This window comes from Lagenorhynchus albirostris, chromosome 10 (assembly GCF_949774975.1).
Source record: "Lagenorhynchus albirostris chromosome 10, mLagAlb1.1, whole genome shotgun sequence".
Classification (NCBI taxonomy): domain Eukaryota; kingdom Metazoa; phylum Chordata; class Mammalia; order Artiodactyla; family Delphinidae; genus Lagenorhynchus; species Lagenorhynchus albirostris.
In genome coordinates, this window is record NC_083104.1 from 3,060,585 (window position 1) to 3,079,231 (window position 18,647).

Below are 18,647 nucleotides of genomic sequence, written 5' to 3' on the forward strand. Positions count from 1 at the left end.
TGGAAGGACGATTTTCCCAGTGTTTTTATGCTCACCCATGGAGGGTCCCCAGGGGCCCATGAGCGTGAGGACACGGGCCGCCAGCACCCTCTGTGCATTCCACCTGGGCCTGACTGCTGTCAGCGCTTTGCACCCAGGGTTGGCCTGAGACCCGGTGTCCCTGTGCTCTGGACCCAGCCCCCCAGCCCTCCCTTGGGGGTCTCAGGCCAGCCCCCTGTGCCCTCAGCCTTGCCCGCTCTCCCCAGGCCAGACTTGTCGTTTTGCAAACAATCGCATCGATTATTGAGATTTTTGCCCATGAGGAAATGAAGGAAAGTAAGTATTTAACGGTGGAAGCCAGGCTCGATCACGTTTCTTGCGGTGATTTGTGATTGTTTTTCATATCCCTCCCCTCCTATCCATTTCTTCTGCCAAGAAGTCTCTGGCCTCTGCTCTGTTTCCTTTTTCTGGACTATTATAGTAGGCTCTTTTCTTTTAAAAGTCTCTGCTCTTGTGAAAAAATACATATAAAAACATACAAAAAGTACATGGAAGTCAGCGTACACCCGCCCCCCATTGCCCTAACCCCAGCACCCTCCCCCCTCCGCGGTCTTTTCCCCATCTCCCCCACCACCACCACCACCACCACCACCGCAGGTGCCGTACTCCCTCCGTGATGTTAAGGTGTTACCCAGCTCTGCGCTTCCTGGGGCTGGAATCTTCCTCCGCCTTCCTGAGGACTTCCCAGCGTGCTGTGGCCCATTGGTGCACTGCCCCCGCCCCGTTGGAACAGTGTCCACGCTGTCAAGACACTTTGCTACATTCTCTGGGGCCCTGGGCGTGGGTGACTGACTGACCGGTGTCCTCTTCTGACCTTGTCTCCTTCCTTAATTTTCATGCCCCGCGCCTCTTTCCCTCTTGCTGCCCACCTCACCTCCTCCCGCTCCCTTCTTTGTTCCTTGCAATGCCGGCCGCAGTGGGTCCGGCTGGTTCCTGCCTCAGGGCCTTTGCCCATGCTATTACCTCTGCCTGGGATGCCTTTCCCAGTTCCTTGCACGGCCACCGCATCTGCGCCAGGCAAGTCTCAGCCGAAGTGTCACCTCCTCAGTGAGGGCTTCTCTGCCCGCTCTTGCCAGGGGCGGGCCCCAGGCCCTGTCCCTCACAGCCTCCTTACTATCTTCTTACTTACTTGTTCTTTGTCTCTTCTCTTCACCAGGATGTTGGCCACACGGGGGGAGGGCCTCTATGGGTCTTGTTCACCGCCACATCGCAGTACCTGCTGTGGGGACTGGCAGGTAGCAGGTGTGTAATGAATATCGACAAACTGAAGGCCTCTGGCTGTGCTCCCCTGGCCGGGCAGACCTGGCTTCATGTCTGCGCACCACCTTTTACTGATGGTGTGACCGGGGGCAGGTCGTGTATCCTGTCTGGGCCTGAGTTTCCTTATCTGCAGAGCATGGTTAAATGAAATCAACATCCCTAGAAGCTCTCAGGCCAGCGCTTGGCATCATGTCGGTGCCGAGGAAGTGATAGTTAATATGAACCTGATCAACAGCTAAAATCCCTCCTAAGGTTCTGTGCCAAGAACACGTTTATTATTTTCCCCAGTGAATTAGATGACTTCCTCTTATCATACAAGGAGCACCAGGTCATCCTCTAATTTCCCTTTTGGCCTTGGGTGCCAGGAAGCTGACCACGATGGGGAGGTCTCAGGGGCAGCTCTTGTTTCCTGTTGGGTCTTCAGTGCAGCACTGTTTTTCCTTTCCGCTCTCTGCTCTTTGATTACTCACTCTTGGCTCCACAGTGCACGTTTTATTACTTTTTACTGTAGTAAAATACATACAAAACTGACCCTCTTAGCCATTTTTTAGAAATTTTAATTTATTTTTGACTGCGTTGGGTCTTTGTTGCTGTGCGCAGGCTTTCTCTAGTTGCGGCGAGCGGGGGCTACTCTTTGTTGCGGTGCGCGGGCTTCTCATTGCGGTGGCTTCTCTTGTTGCGGAGCACGGGCTCTAGGCGTGCGCGCTTCAGTAGTTGTGGCATACGGCCTCAGCAGTTGTGGCTCGCGGGCTCTGGAGCACAGGCTCAGTAGTTGTGGCGCACGGGCTTTGTTGCTCCACGGCATGTGGGATCTTCCTGGACCAGGGCTCGAACCCATGTCCCCTGCATTGGCAGGCGGATTCTTAACCACTGCACCACCAGGGAAGTCCCAGAACGTCCTTTTTAAGGCTGAGTAATATTCCATTGTGTAGAGAGACCACATTTTGTTTATCCACTCATCTGTTGATGGACACTTGGGTTACCTCTGCCTTTGGGCCACTGTGAATAATGCTGCTATGAACATCGGTGTGCAGATACTATTTTTAGTACATTACTTTCTTACCTTTCTGAGCCTGGGGTGATCTCAGCCCAGATTAGAAATTAAAGCTAGGTTTGGGGATCGTTTCTAGGAGCAGACTCTCTGACCTGCTGTTGCAGGGGTGTGTGTATGTGTGTGTGGCAGAGCCTGTGCCCCCGCTGGTGCCCGGGCTGGTTCCTCCTCCTGGTGCACTCGTCCCCCAGCTGCTGCTAGTGGCTTACACCTGCGCGCTTCTTCAGACGCCCTTGGCCAACAGGTGTTGGTTCCCCGCATGGGCCCAGGAGGTGATCCCCCCCGCTTCGTCCCACTGCCAGCCTTGGCCAATGACCCACTGATGTCCCTGAGTGGGATGAGCCCTGGGGTGCCAGTCACATTGCAGAACCCCCCCTCCCCAACCACGTTGCAGGCTGGTGTCGGACTTCAGCTGAGATGACATCTTTGCCATCCTGTTTCCCGTTCCCTTCTCCCAGGGGTTCTCCCAATAAACCACATGCTCAGAACCCCATCTCAGGCTCTGCTTCTGGGAGGTCCCGGCTTCAGACAGTGTGTAATTAACTCGAGCGTCCCTCCCGTGGTTGTGCGGCTGTGGGGATGCCGCTGGATTCTGATACGATTGACCTTTGAGCCCACCTGGGTAGGAGCGGGCTCCTTGGAGGGGGCACAATTCCCAGTGTCTGCCACTTACAGGAGAGACAGGTCCTAACCCAGGAAACCAGGCCGTTCAGGCAGTGGCTTTGGGCCAGGGGGAGCAGGAACTCCTACCTCCCCTGGGCCTCCCTCCTTTGTGTGTAGACAGGAGAGGCCCAGGAGGGTTCCAGAGGATAGAGGGGAACGGGGGAGCCCAGCGATGCCGATGGAGAGTGAGCGTGGACCAGTGATACCCCGCCATCAGGCCCAGCTTCTGATTTTCCTAGAGGAGTTGGGAATCCAACTTAGGTGTAAAATGTTCTGATTTTAAGTGTTATGACATTAAATCAATTATAAATTAATAACATCGCAATGTTTTAATAACAGCAACTAATTTCAAAAGTGCCGTGTGGGCCCCCAAACACACTCCATAGACAGACGGCCAGGCGGCTGGTTGGTGACCACCCTCTGGCTGGACTTGGGGGCAGCGGGCAGCTGTCTGGGCAGGCTTCTGGGAGAAGCTGGGAGCGGCACCGCCCTCAGAGGTGGTGGCCGGCGGGCCAGGTGGTCCTGATGACTCGCGTGCTTGTAACTGGTGTGTCTACAGGGTCCTGAGTGTCTGTATCCCTTCTGTCATCCCCAGCTGCTTGAGAATCTGTGTTTGGCTGTAGCTGCCCCTTGTTTAAAAGATAGATCCCCTGCAAACATTTTTAATGTTTTGAAACCACACCAGCACCGGCCTGAGACTTTGTTCTTTTCTGGGGCTGCCCAGTAAAGATGTAGGATGCCCAGTTAAATTGGAATTTCAGAGAAGTGGTGAATAAGTAGATATTGCACAGGACATACTTAATGCTGAATCATGATGCACTGTTTATCTGGAATTCCTCTGGAACTGCATGTCTTGTATTTTTATTTGCTAGCTCTGGCAAGCCTGTTCTTGTCAGAATCAGAAGGCTCAGAGAACCAGAGACAGGAAGAATTTCCTTCACCTTGTGATTCGGTGTCCTATGAGGCCAGACCCCGCTTTCGGTAGTGGTGGCAGTGGTGATCAGTCAGTGCCCCAGGGCCATGGGGGGGCACCAGGGTGGCCTTGCTTCTGGGGCCTTCTCTGGGTGGCCACTGAGGTTCATCATCAGGACGGGGTCACTTACTGTAGGGACGTGTATCTGTGTTTGCGGGTGGGAGCAGTGAGGGCGGCAGAGGTGCGGTCAGCTCTGATCGCCAGCTCCCCTTGCGCGGGCGCCCTGGGGTGGGGGAGGGAGGGAGGATACGGGACGGTGGGCGTGTCTCGCACAGAGCCCTCAGCCTCCTGTCTCCCTGGACACTCCCGGGAAGAGACCCTTGCTGAGTGTGCCCCTGCCCCGTCCCCCCACATCCTGGTTGTGAGACGCTGACCCCGGCCTACGTGAGAGGCCCGCTGCCCCCGCCCTAGCAGGGGTCTGGCCAGCCAGGGCCTCTGCACCTGCCCGCTCCTGCCTTGAGCCTGCTTCAGCTCCGCACAGCTGGCTGCACCTCGGTGTGGTGTTGGGGGCTCCCATCTTCCTTCCCGTCTAAGGCTTGCTGTCTCCGTCTCTTGGTTGTGGAGCGTGAAGCCCGGAGAGGATGCCCAGACGCCCGTCACCGGCTTTCACTGCTGGGCACAGTTGGCTGCGTGGCCTTTGTTTCGTGCTGAGTGTGTGAGGGCACATCGCAGGCTTGGTGGTACTCAGAGTGTCAGTCTTTCAGAAACACCACCGTCTGCAGCTGTCAGAGCTCACGGAATGATGCTGTCCCTTCACGTCCCCTGGCCCGTGGCCCACCTCGGAGCCCGGGGAGCCCGGTGTCTCTCAGCTGTCTGTTTGCTCCAGGTCCGAGCGGGAATCCCGCACGCGGTGGCTGTCACGTCTCAGGCCAGTGTGAACCCAGCACAGCATCTCCCCTGCCCACGTTTGCTGTGTGCCGAGGACTCGGGCCTTTGTCCTTTAGAAGGTCCCCCCTGGACTCTCTGCTGGGGCTGCTTACTTGGGTCCCAGTGCTTGCGGGTCCAGCTGCCACGTGACCAGCGGCCCGACACCTGGTGGTAGCGGTGTATTTGCTCAGGGGTTTAGGCAGGTGTGTCGTTGGGGACCCTGGTGGCATTTATACTAGTCTCCGGTCTGATGGGGGTGTCTGAAATGGCCTCATTCACTGCCAGTGTGTGACCAGCGGGAGTGCACACTGGGCTTGCAGGGTCTCCCGGGCAGGGTCCTCACCCATTTTCCTGGTGGCTCAGGACTCCAGAGACCAAGGTGGAAGCTTGCCAGCTCCTGTGGGGGGGGTGTCGGCGTCCCTCTGCGTCCCCTGTGGGAGTGGTCACCATTCTGAGTCTCACTGGTTCATGGTTACAGCCCCCTGCCACCAGTCGCAGCAAAGGGGGGATGGGCTTGTGGGTTGGCTGGATGTGTTCGTGCCCTCACCTGAGCCCTCCTGCAGGCTAGTGGGGCTCCACCGGGAGCTGGGGCCATGGGGGAGGGGGAGGAGGCATCACCAAACCCCTGCTCTGGAGGGAAGGAGCAAGGGAGGTGGGGAACCAATACCCCAACCCCTCTCCTGCCCTCTGATCCCCTGTCAGTGGTGGCCCCTGGGCACTGCGGGAGCCCGGGAACGCAGTCTGAGGAGGGCAGCGCCCTTGTCCCTGCCGGTGCAGAGCCAGGTGGAGAAGGGCAGGGCAGGGAGTGGGTCTGGGGGCCGGTCACCGGCCTAGTGGCCTGTACCCGTGTCCTGTGTCCCCTCCACCACTGGACAAATACCCAGTGGCCACATGGTGCAGAGTTCTCAGGGAAATGCACGGGGCAGGAGAGCTCGGCACTCACCCTGCACGCACGTGTGGCCTGCTCTGTACGTGCCCCTCTCCTGGTGTCCGCTCCAGGGCTCACGGGGGCCAGCTGGCTCTGTAACAATCGTAGTCTTGTTAACGTGTGTGCATTACCCAGCTTCGTTCATCTGTGGGTGTCAGGAGATCCTGGGGGGTCTTTCTCTGCGTCTGCCGGGTCCCCGATGAGCCCCTACCTCGGAGTGTGTGCCCCGTGACCCAGCCTCAGGCCCAGCCTCAGGGGTCTTTGTCACCACAGTCTGCCTGCCGGGGCTCCCCACTTCAGGGAGGTCAGGTCCCCTTTTTCAGCCCCTCCCGTCATGATTCCTCTTTTCATATTGGAGGGGGGCCGATTTGCAGGAGCCACACGTTCAGGGGGCCACTTCCTGCAGGGGCCGTGGGAAACAGCAGCTGGGGCCCCCGGGAGGGGCATGTTTGAATCTGAGAACCAGCAATGTAGAGATTGTGCCCTCCTACTTCTCACTCGTATGCGTGTTCCCAGCCCCGCTAGCTTATCTCCAGGGACGGGGAGCTCCCTCCGCACCTGCAGCCTGGTCTGACTCTGACCTGGAGAAAGCTTTCCCCACGTGGGGCTGAGGTCTCTTGCCCTCCATCCTCCGTACACACCTGAGGGGCCATAACCCGTCCTGAGCAGCTGGGGAGATGTGCCAGGCGCCCCTGAGGCTGCTCTTCCCCAGGGTAGCCACCCCAAGGGACCCAGCCCCTCGCCACTGGGCCACCTCCTGCAGACACATCCCAGCCGGACCCATCCCTCTCGAAGGTGGGCGCACCCCCTGCAGACTGACGGGGATTCTGAGCAGCGTGCAGGGACCCGGACTTCCATTTTCCCAGCTGGAGACCACAGTGGGAATGACCATGGGGCTCCCAGTTCAGAGGTGAGCCTGGGGGGACCCAGAGCTCAAGCACGTCCAGCCACGTGTGAATGAGCAGAGAGTCCATGGCGTAGGCTTCGTGGGGAACCGGGAGGCCACACGCTGTATGACACCTCAGGGTGGCTGGGGCTCAGGAATTTTCCAGAGAAGTAAGAAGCTGGAATTTTCACGTGAGCATTTCCAATCTGTAAGTGCTGGTTACTCATTGAAAAGTAAAAAGCTCACTGCGTGGGGGACTTCCCTGGTGGCGCAGTGGTTGAGAATCCGCCTGCCAATGCAGGGGACACGGGTTCGAGCCCTGGTCTGGGAAGATCCCACACGTCGCGGAGCAACTAAGCCCGTGCGCCACAACTACTGAGCCCGTGCGCCACAACTACTGAAGCCTGCGCGGCTAGAGCCCGTGCTCCGCAACAAGAGAAGCCACGGCAATGAGAAGCCCGCGTACCGCAACGAACAGTGGTCCCCGCTCACTGTGACTAGAGAAAGCCCGCTCACAGCAACAGAGACCCAGCGCAGCCAAAAATAAATAAATTAAAATAAATAAAAATTTTTAAAAAAGCTCACTGCGTGGGACACACAGTGCATTCGTGGGCTAGGTAGTGCCTGTGGGCCCCAACTATGACCTGAGGTGTGGTAGAGTCTCTCCACTGTGTACAGATGCAGAGCTGAGAGGCTCAGAGAGGGCAAGGGCCTTGCTCAGGGTTGCACAGCAAGTGAAAACACCAAGCGGGGGGCTGATGTTCTCTGTCTTTCCTCCGGGCCTGGATTCACGTGGTTGTGGGCCGTTTGTGACGGTAGGGGGTCCAAGGGCCAGGCCCCGCTGGGAGCCGTGTGTGGGCTGTGGCGGGAATACTGCCTCCTGGATGCAGGGTTCCTGTGAGTGTGTGATGAGGAGGAGTGGGGGGCACGGGGGGAGGAGGCTTCTTTCTTAAATGACACTGTTGAGGGCAGACTGGAGGGAGGGCCTTCGTCCCTCCCATTTCCGTGGTTTGTCATGGGGATCTTGGGCCTCTGTCCTACGGGGCCCTCTACCCTCCTGAGGCGGCCGTTCAGCTTGGGGGGACATGTGTGTCAGTTCTTGTCCAGAGACCCCCCCCCCCCGCCTCTTTCCGCGCCCAGCACAGGCTCTTGTCCCTGGAGGCGCCCTTACCATCCTCACCCGGACCATCTCTGGGCTTCTCAAACTCGACAAGGCCCAAACCAGGCTGCCCATCTCCCATGCAGGTCTGTGGCCCTCCTCCACGGCTTTCCCTGCCTCAAGAAGCCCCAGCTTTGTCCTTCCAGGTGTTCAGGCCCAAACTTCTGCTCATCCTGGACTCCCTTCCTCACCCCCACCCAGGCCGTCAGCACATCCCGCCACGTCCTCTCCCGCTGCCCATCTCTCGCCCACCTTCCCATTCTCAGCGCGGCAGCAGACGAACCCTTTAAGTAGAGCGTCCCATCAGGTCATTCCAGGCTCCAGGGCTTATCTGGGCATTACCACCCTGGCCCTTGCCCACTGGTTCCGCTGTAGTGGCCCCTGCTGCTCCCCACCTCCCTTGTGCAGTCCTGCCTCAGGCCCTTTTGCACTTGCTGTTCCTGCCACCTGACATGCTTTGCCTCCAGACACTCATGGGGCTGTGTTCACCAATTTGCTCAGGCCTCAGCTCAAATGCCACTTCCTTAGAGAAGCCTTGCTTGACCACCCTGGCCAAAATAGGCTCTCCTACACCCCGGCCTCTTCCTGTCCCGTTTCCTGGCTTTCATTCATTTATGTCTTCATTGTCCTCATGACTGGCTGGCGTTCAGTAGCCTCTGGAATTGCTCCGCGCACCAGAGTGCGAGCGCTGGCAGAATGTCCATGGGGCTGCCTCACTTGCTGGTAAGCCCCAGTTCTGGAGGGTGCCGGCTTGGAGGGCCTGTGCCCTCAATCCTGGCTGACTGGCCTCGGAGGCCGACCTCCTCTCCTGCTGCGTGGCCGCTGAGTTGCTCCGTCACTGCCCTGCCCGACAGGGTCCTTGCGCTGCCGTCACACTCTCCCCAGTTCAGCCAGGAGGCGGGCAGCACGATGGCTGCTTCTTTCTCCTCTCTGTTAAAGACTTTTTTTTTTTTTAACATCTTTATTGGGGTATAATTGCTTTACAATTCCTCTCTGTTAAAGACTTTTAAGAAGTTCCTCTTATTCTATTTTTTAGGTTTGAAATTTACAAACTTAAAATAGTAGAGATCTCACTTTATTGTCTATTTTTCTAAATCAGACAATCGTTGCAGTGACTGCAAATGATAGTGCAGCTTCGGGGCCGGGAATGGGTGGAGAGGGAGCCCTTGTCTGTGACTGAGAAGCATGCAGCCCAGGGGTGCAGGCCTGGCCCCGAGTCACGCGGGTCCCAGGGCTGTGGGACCGGCGACTTTTGCGAGGATGGAGGTGGGGGGAGGAGCGAGGACAGTGAGAAGGTGACATGAGTGGCTTGTAGAGGGTAACAAGGAGGGGCTGTGGGAGGGTCATGCCAGGGCCCCTGGAGGGAGGGTTAGGGTGGCTCGCACAGGGAACCCAGACTGTTGCTTCCTGGTTGGGAAGCCAGGAAGCCATGCACATTGGGGTCAGCTGCTTTCAGATCACAGCGGCTTTGCAGAGAAAGGGCAGGAGTGGATGGCAGGGAGGGAGGTGGCAGGCGTGTTCCAGGGCAGCTGGGGGTACAGCTCGAGCCAGGGCGAGGCTGCGGTGGTGGAGGGAAGTGGGCAGAGGGCAGAGAGCTGTTCACGCAGCTCAGTGGATGGGCGGGACTTGGTGTGTGTGTGTGTCTGTGTGTGTGTGAGTGTGCGCGCGCGTGCGCACGTGCGAGGGACAGCGGGTGTCCAGGATAATTCTGGGAACGGTGGTATTGTTTGCTGAGGCATCTGAGGAGGTTGGCAGGAGGCTCCCCTGCAGCATAACTTGCAGTGCAAGGGGATCTGTTAGGGGGTGTTCCTGGGCCCTGGGGTCCGAGGGCCACGGCAGGGGGCTTGGCTGTGTGCCGAGGCCTGGGAGGGCCTGGTTCCTGCCCAGTGTCCACTTGGCTATGCCCTCTGGCTGGCAGCCACGGGACTCTGGGTGCATGGCTGGGGATCAAGCTGGGTTTCGGGGGGAGATAAACTGTTCGGGTGCTGGTGACTGTGTGTGTGAGACCACTCGTGGTGTCCCGGCACATAGGTGAGGCTGTGGGTGAGACAGCGCATGTAACTGTGCCTGGAGGGCTGTAACCCGGCCTCTGCGTGCCTGCCACGGAGGGCGTGAGACCCCGATGCCCCAGGCGTGCCAGCCATGTGCCTGGAGAATGCATGTGACAGTGTGAGTGTGTGCGGGACCGTCGGCTGAGGGTCCTACCCGGGGACACGTGTCAGGTGGCAGGTGAGAGTGGGGGGCAGCGGCCCCGGGCAGGGCCACGCTGGCAACTCTGTCAACACCTGAGCGACGGCAGTGCCTGTCTGTGCATCTGAGCAGGTGCGAGTGGGAGCGTGTGCGTAGGGATGTGAGGACGAGTGCATGCGTGAGTGAAGGTGGGGAGGCTGCCCAGCCGTGCGCACGTGCCGGTGTGTGTGCCGGGTGTGCACACGTGTCCCCCTGTGGCCGCCACGTGGTGCTGATCCGTGTCCTTTCCGATTCCCCCAGGGCCTCGTGAGAGAGAACGGTTGATCTGGAGGCGACGCGTGGCCGGCTGCGGGGCATGGCATCACTCGCGGAGCCCGTGGGAGCCTGGCTGGCCGTGGCCGTGGCCCTGGCCCTGGGCCCAAGCCCCAGCACGGCGGTCCCGGGGCAGGACTGCACGGGCGTCGAGTGCCCCCCGCTGGAGAACTGCATCGAGGAGGCGCTGGAGCCGGGTGCCTGCTGCGCCTCGTGCATGCAGCAGGGCTGCGCCTGCGAGGGCTACCAGTACTACGACTGCCTGCAGGGTGGCTTCGTGCGCGGCCGCGTGCCCGCCGGCCAGTCCTACTTCGTGGACTTCGGCAGCACCGAGTGCTCCTGCCCGCCGGGCGGTGGCAAGATCAGCTGCCAGTTCATGCCCTGCCCGGAGCTGCCGCCCAACTGCATCGAGGCCTTGGTGGCGGCCGACAGCTGCCCGCAGTGCGGCCAGGTGGGCTGCGTCCACTCTGGCCGCAAGTACGCCGCCGGCCACACGGTCCACCTGTCGCCCTGCCGGGCCTGCCACTGTCCCGACGCCGGCGGTGAGCTCATCTGCTACCGGCTCCCCGATTGCCACGGAGACGCCGCCCCTGGAAACTTCTCTGACGCCGAGGAGGGTGACCCTGAGCGACACTATGAAGACCCCTACAGCTACGACCAGGAGGTGGCCGAGGCGGAGGCCGCAGCGGCCCTGGAGGGCGAGCTCCAGGCGGGCGCTGGGGGCCCGGCTGCTCTGGGAGCTGGGGGTCAGCCACCTTCAGCCATCCAGGCCACCCGCTGGCCGGCTGCCCTCCCCAGGCCCACGGCAGCTGCCGCCCTGGGTCCCCCAGCCCCCGTGCAGGCCAAGGCCAGGAGAGTGACGGAGGACAGACAGGAGGACAGAGAGGAATTGACAGTCAGGGAGCAGCCAGCAGCAGGTGGCCCCAGGGGCCTGGATGGACGGCCCACAGCAGGTCCAGCCCCTGGTCTCCCTGTCCAAGAGGAGGCGGCAGAGGCCAGGGCACGGCCCGAAGAGAACCTCATCCCGGACGCCCAGGCCACCCCCCGCAGCTCTGGGCAGGAGGGAGCTGGGCCCATTCCAGCGTCAAGCACGGCCAGTGTCCCCGCATCACAGGCCACGCAGAGCGCTCCCGAGGGCCCGGCAGAGCCCAGCACCCACGCCATCCTGACCACACCTCACCAGGAGGCGGCCCGCGTCCCACCCACCCAGGAAGTGCCCAAGCAGCCACCGGTTGTGCCCCGTTCTCGGCCAGAGGAGGACACAGACCCCAACTCTGTCCATTCTGTCCCCAGAGGTGACCCTGAAGGTAAGCCTGTTTCCTGGTTTCTCCAGGGACACTCATCCCAGGGAAGGGCAGCCTCGGGGCTCTGTAGCCTGGCCCAGGTCTGTGCACAGCTGCCTGGAGCAGGGGAAGCTGGGTCTGCGGGGCCAGGCCAGGGACAGCCAGCGCCATCCCCTGAGCTCCGGGCTGGAGGCTCTGAGATGGGGCTTCCTCCTGGCTCAGCTTCTGGGGGTAGCATGGTGGGTGGATGGGTGGGGTCCCTGTCACGGTAGGTGCTGGGCTACCTGATAGGGCTGTGGCCGAAGGCCTCTTACATGTACCTTATCAGGGCTGGGGGGCCCCTGCAGAGGGGTCCACAGGTGCCCTGGCAGGAAGTGGGAGCTCACAACCCTGATACAGCTGCCTGCTCACACCTCCCTGACAGTAGCCTCTGGTCATGGATGCTGGGCTCTTGGCCTCTGTGGTGGCAGCAGAATGGGTGCAGGCTCTTGTGGGGGCTCCTTACGAGAGCCCAGTACTGGGTCTGTCACCCCTTCCTGCCAGGGGTCCTGCTAACATACAAGTGGTTTCTGTCCCTCCTCTGCTCAGTACCTGCTGTGGCTCCCACCTACTCATGAAGTCCTCTCAGGGGCCTCAGGCCCTGCACAGCCTGACCCTGGGGCCTCCCGGGCCTTCTCTTCACCCTTTTCTTGTCCCTTTTGGCTGTTGTAACAAAAATACATAGACTGGGTGGCTGAACAGCAGACGTTTATTTCCCATAGCCCTGGAGTCGGGAAGTCTAAGGTCGGTTGTCTGATGAGAGCCTGCTTCCTGGTAGAGCAGATGAGGCCACATCTCATCTGGGTTACATCAGAGGTGGAGCAAGCTCTCCAGCATCTCTTCTTAGAAGGGCACTAATCCCATCATGAGGCTTCCACCCTCAAGACCTAGTTTTCTCCCCAAAGCTCCGTCTCCAGATACCATCCCACTGAGGATTAGGGTTTTAACGCATGAGTTTGGAGGTGGGAGCATAAACACTCAGTACCTAGCAACCCTCTCCCTCCGCTGTGCTTAGCTGCACGGGCCTCCTGGCCCCTTCCAGTACTTTCCAGCCCCAGGGCCTTTGCACTTGCCACTGCCTCTTCCTGAAGTGCTCTTCCAGGTGTCCATGAAGTTCGCTTCTTCCTGCCATTTGCTCTCTGTTCAAGGTACCTGCCTAGAGAGGCCTGCCCTGACCACCCCAGTCAAAGAGCACCCCACCTTCCTCTTACACCGCTTTAATTCCTCCCAGTAATACCTGGCATTGTAGCACATCGTTACTTGTTTAATTTTGTCTCCGCCGGTGGAATGTTAGAGCCATGAGTGGAGGGACCCCATCTGCCATCTTCTCTGCTGTGTACACAGTTGGTGCTCTGTAAACATCGGGTGAATTAATGAGGGAATGGGGGGGGCTCTCTGGCCACCCCTTTGCCAGTCATCCCCCCTCGTGCTAGTTCTCTGCCACCCCATGAGCACCCTACACTGTCATCCCCCTGTGTCCCACCCCTTTGCTCACACTCTTCCCAGTGAGCTCAGGCAGCACCGCTTCCAGGAATCCTTCACTGGGTCTTTGTGTCTTGTATGACCCTTCCTCCATCCCCACTCTGCAGCTCCCTGCCCCCACCTCTGAGGGAGCCCTAAGGAGTTGTCTGGGTGTCTAGATATCTCTCTCCACAGCTGCGAGTCCATGTCTTGTTCAGTCCTGTGTCATTCACTCTGTAGACCCTTATTAGGTAGCAACTGTGGACAGGCCCTAATGGGCCGCTGGGAGGCAGGAACTGGCCAGTGTGGTCCACAGGCTGTGAGTGGGGGCTGCCCGGGTGGCATCTGGGATGGTTTCCTGGGGGAGGGGGCCCGTGTGTCCAGAGCTATGGCCCTTGCTGGGCGACCGCTGTGTGCTAAGGCCGAGAATGCAGGCTCCCGCAGCCCCCAGGCCCCCGCCCTGGCGGCTCCTTCCATCCTGCTCTTGGTGGACGGGCACAGAACTCGCCCTTGCTGAGCACCTACTAGGTGCCCGGGCCCCGTCTGTGACTCGATCCGCCCACAAGCTGGGAGCTGGGCTCCTTCTCATTTTCAGCTGACCCGGTGAGAGGTGGCGGCGGGGACCAGGGCGGGGGGCTTCCGGGGGCTCCTCCCCGCCCAGCCCCCGAGCCTGCAGGGGGCGGGGCGGGGGGGGCGGGGCTGTAATGAAGTCCACGTGTGCCCGGGCGGGCTTGCAGGCCTGGCGCCGGGGATGGTGCGTGCAGCCTCCAGGGTTTCCAAAATAGACACGCCCCGGCCCCGGCCCCATCACCCGCCCCCTTGCTACCAGAGGCCTCTCTGTGGTGTGGGCCTTGGAACCCTGGAGAGATGCTTCGTTCTCAGGAGCCCCGGGTTCTTTCCTCTGCCCCAGGCTTTCTCAAATGGATTTTGGGGTGTGGCTGTTGGTGAAGGCCGCCTGGGGGTGGGGCCCCTGACTGAGTGCCTCTCATCCCATCAGAGGCCCCGCCCATGCAAAGCCCAGAGCAGGGCAGGGACAGGCTGTGCTTCTTGGAGCTCGGGGAAAGGGAGATGTAGGAAGTTGGGAGAGGTGGGCCGGCAGGGTGAATTTAAATGGGACCCAGGAGTTGGCCCAGGCCGTGTAAGCAGAGGCTGGCTGCCGTCCACCACCCCCGTCCATCTTCCCTGCTTCTGCTCACCCAGTGTCCACCTGACACCCACCAGCGCATGTGCTCTGTAATTCAGGCGAGCGGCTCTCCGCCTTGTGCCTCATTTTCTCCATCTGGAAGCGGCAGAGAAGGCCCTGCTTCCTGGGGGTGTTTTGAGGATTAAATGAGCTAACTCATTCAAACTCGGCATGGGGCCTAGCACTGCTGAGTAATTAGAAATGTTAGCCGTCACTATTCACCATCTGTTCCTCGATCCACCCACTTAGTTTCTGCAGCAGATAGGTGCAGAGCACCCTCTCTGCACCAGGGGCCGTCCAGTGAACCGGGTGGGCACAGCCTCTCCCCTTTGGGGTCTGATGGGGGTGGAGGGCGGTAATGGACGAGCCCACACAGATTGTCCGTGGTCACAGCCATGCACACGGAGTGGGGAGGGTGGCCAGGGGATGCCTGCTGGGTGGGGGTCAGGGACCCGACGAGCGTCCTTGGGGCAGTGAGGGCCTTAGAGCCTTCTGACTGCTGTTGTAGGGGGAGCCCTGGGGGTTCCCAAGGGATGAAGGGGCCCTCAGTGGGGAGGACTGGGGAGGTGGTAGCTTTGTCCTGCTTGCCCGTGGGGCCCGCTGAGAGGCGCGCCGTGGGGCGGAAATGACCCCCAGCCATGTTGCCATGGCAGCCCTGGGGCCTGGAGGAGGAGGTTTCCAGCCATTGCCCCAGGCCCGGCTGCAGCGGGGGTCCTGTCTTTGAGCCGGAGCTGTGCCAGGGATCCAGGCTGCCTCTGAGCATGTCCAGATGGAGCCTAATGGAAGCCACATGCCCGGCTCCCTGCCGGGGAGAAGGGCTCTGACGTCTGTCGTCCCTCAGGGGGCTTGTGAGGGCGCCTTCTACCACAGGGCTGGCACGATGGAGGGAGCTGGGGACCACCCCCGCCCTCCTGGGCCACAAGGGTGGGAACCTGGGTCAGGGTCGCCCTCAGAAGATGCAGGTTCCAGCCCCTCTCCTGGAAAAGGGCTCCAGCAAAACCTGCAGGCCCCAGGACCCCGTGGCAGGAAAGGAGCCCCTTCCTCGGGGCCTCACATCACCGGATCCCGTGGGGCAGCGGTACTTGAACGGTTTGACGTTCCAGTTAATAGAGAAGCTTTAAAATTCAAATAACTGTATATTAATTGCAGACACCATATTGGCTTATGACCTATGCCTGCACCATCGTAAGCCCTCTGAGATCACTGGCTCCTTTAATCATCACAGCCGCCCCCTTGGTGCACAGCAGAGGAATAGGGCCACTTGCCCACGGACACACATGCAGGAAGCGGTGGATCCAGGTGCCCCTGCCGTTTCTTCATGTCTTCACCCCTGATAGTCATGTCTGGTGCCCGGCGTGTGCAGGGGCTGTGACAGACGCCAGATGGACCGTGTTGCCCCTGCCCTCGGGACATTATGGTTTAGTGGGGAAGAAAACGTGGTAGTCATAGGACGAGGACCGAGGAATGGGGTGGTTGTGCTCTGTGAGCCTGTCTGGGGGATCGGACTCCCCTGGGGATCAGGGAAGTCTTCCGGGGAAGTGCTGTTTGAGCACAAGGAGCTGCTGACTGGGTGAGAGGTGGGGAGCAGAGAGAAGAGAGTGCGTCAGGCAGAGGGCATAGCACGTGCAAAGGCCCTGCAGCTGGAGGGAAGAAGTTGGATTGAAAGGAGGCTGTGTAGCTGGTGTGAGAAGAGGCTGGGGAGTGGTCAGGGGCCAGGCCCAGGGCGATGGTGTTTACCCTCAGGATGAAGATCTGGGCCCTTCCCCAAGGGCAGTGGGGAGCCACTGCAGGTGTTAGGCAGGAACTGGCAGGATCTTATTTGTGTCATGCGGCACTTCCTCTGGGTGAAGGGAGGAGAGCACAGGAGCAGGCTCTCCCCGCCTCACCCTGCAGCCCCAGGAGCCAGCCCTGGGCCTTCAGTGTCTGGGGGTCTCCAGGGTCCCCCAGAATCACTGGGTTGTGGCTCCAGGGGGCAGAGGGAGACCCGCCCAGCCTCGCCCTATTCCCCAGAGGATTCCTACAGACCCTCCCCTCTCCTCTCCAGGCTCAGCTGTGGGAGACTTAAGCTTGTGTGGGGTCTGAGTGGTCCCTGAGCACAGCCTTGGGGCCAGAGGGAGCCAGGCTGGGAGTCTGGACACCTGAGCTCATGTTCCATGTGGCAGAATCAGCCACAGGAGCTCCTGGCTCCCAAAGCGGCCTGGGGAGGGGGCGCCCTGCGAGGAGAGCTTGCAGGTGGGCCAGCCGGCCCTTCCCCTCCTCACCCCCAGCCCACGGGCCTTGACCTGGGATGTCTGACTCTTCCAGGGCAGCGTAGGCTCTGCCGAGGGCAGCAGGACCCGCAAACGAGGGGCCTGGGCTTCCCGCAGCCCCTGCTCACCCGTGGTGAGTCCCGGGCCGAAGCTCACACGCGCTCGTCGTGTGACCTGGGGCCTGGGCCGCGATGCCTCTGAGCCCCGGTTTCCTCACCGACCCCGCGTAGCCGGGGTTGGTCCCGCCTCTGCTGCTCTGCTAATGGTGCACGCCCCTGTCACCGGTCAGCTTCTTTCTGCAGAGCATCTTTGTAAGCACTAGAATTTTGTTGCAAACATTTAGACGCTGGAAGACTTCACATAAATTCCAGCTTTCTGGCTTTTGTTGAAAATCAGCAGCTGCGGGCACACCAGGCCCATGTACCCTGGGCCATGCACTGGGGGAGCTGAGAAGGGGCTGCCTGACTGTCAGACTTGCGGGGAGGTGGGGGGGCTCTAAAGGTGATAAAACCGAGGAGAGCTGGGTCTTCTGCTGGGGGCATCTGTCAGGCGCTGAGTTTCACCCTGTGGCGACCTTGAGAGAGTCTGTTTGGTCTGCTCTGTGGAAGACAAAATGGCACCCTGAGAGGGGAGGAGGCTTTTCTGGGGTCATAGTAGAGCCGGGCAGGGGGCCCTAGGCTCCCAGGGGAGGGGCTGGGCTCGTGGCTCCCACGGAGGGCGTGGGGCAGGAGGGGGTCTGAGTGGCTTGTAGCTGGGCCCCCTGGCTTTGGCTGCCCCAGAGCTTACGGCTGCATTTCACAGCCGCTCCCCATAGAGAGGGTCTGGGGCCAAGGCTCGGCCTGTGGTGGGGTTCTTTAATTTTTAAAAACTGTGTTTCCTTCCTTCCTTCCTAGACAGCTTTATTGAGTTATTGTTCATGTACCATAAAGCCCTCCCATTTAAAGTGTGCAGTTCAGTAGTTTTTGTCTGGGTCGTGAGAACATCGTCAGAATCTAATTCTAGGTCATTCTTGTCACCCGACTGCTATGCCGGTAGCAGCCACCTCCCACTCCCTCCTCCCAGCCCCCAGCAGCCTCCAGTCTACTCCCTGTCACTATGGATTTGCGTTTTCTGGACATTCCTGGACATGGAATCATACAATATGTGGCCTTTGTGGACGGTCCTCCGTCGCCAAGCATAACGCTTTCAAAGCCCCCTGCACGTTGCAGCACGAATAAGTGCTTCATTCCTTTCCGTGGCGGACGTTCCAGTGTGTGGATGGGCCCCATTTTGTTTATTCATTCACCAGGTGGTAGACACTGTGTTTGCACCTTTTAGCTATTGCGAGCACTGCTGCTGTTAATATTCATGACATACTTTTGTGTGGACGTATGTTTTCATTTCTTTTGGGAATGTACCCAGGAGCAGAATTGCTGGGTCATCTGGGAACTCTGTGTGTGACCATAAGATGAAACACCGAACTGTCATCCTCAGCGGCTGCACCATGTTACATCCCCAGCCACAGCGCACAAGGGCTCCAGCTTCCCTACGTCTTCACCAACGCTTGTCATCGTCTGTCGTTTTGAATGTAGCCGTCCTAGCGTGTGAAGTGTGAAGTGGTATCTCACTGAAGGTTTAATTTGCACTTCCCTGGCGGCTAATGATGTTGAGCATCTTTTCATGAGTTTACTTTAGAAAATTCTAGAAAACAGAATACACAAGTACGCATTCCATTGGCCATCAAAGTGATGACATCATTACTAAGTCACGTAGTGTGTGGAAGACTCCACTGTATGCTCATAGGAGAAGGGGTGTGAAGGAGGCAACCAGTGTTGCAGTGTTGTTCTGAAAATAATGTTGACCCCGTGGGTCCCCGATTAGGTCCCAGAGACCCTCAGGGCCTATAGGACCACACTTGGGAACCACAGGTCCTACGACGGCAAGCGTGCAGGTATGTGCACTGTTTTTCTCACGTATAGCATATTGTGCACACCTTTCTGTCCTGTGCTTTCCTCCGTGAACAGCCCCCCTTGGGACTCTCGCTGTCGGCACGTGGGGAGCTCGCTTTACCAGCCAGGGCTCCGCCGTGTGCACCTCCCAGCTGTTACTGACTGTCCTGGCAGAC

At 59.6% G+C, this 18,647-nt stretch overlaps 1 protein-coding gene across 5 annotated transcripts in view; it reads left to right on the forward strand.

Annotated features, from left to right (window-relative positions):
• FBLN2 (fibulin 2) overlaps positions 1–18,647 on the forward strand; it is a 74,875-nt gene that overhangs the window by 14,543 nt on the left and 41,685 nt on the right. For all 5 annotated transcript variants that reach the window (XM_060161050.1, XM_060161051.1, XM_060161052.1 and 2 more), the window contains exon 2: positions 10,317–11,635. In XM_060161050.1, coding sequence (XP_060017033.1) covers positions 10,372–11,635 — 1,264 coding nt within the window. In that variant the 5' untranslated portion in view covers positions 10,317–10,371. The remainder of the gene's footprint in view (positions 1–10,316; positions 11,636–18,647) is intronic.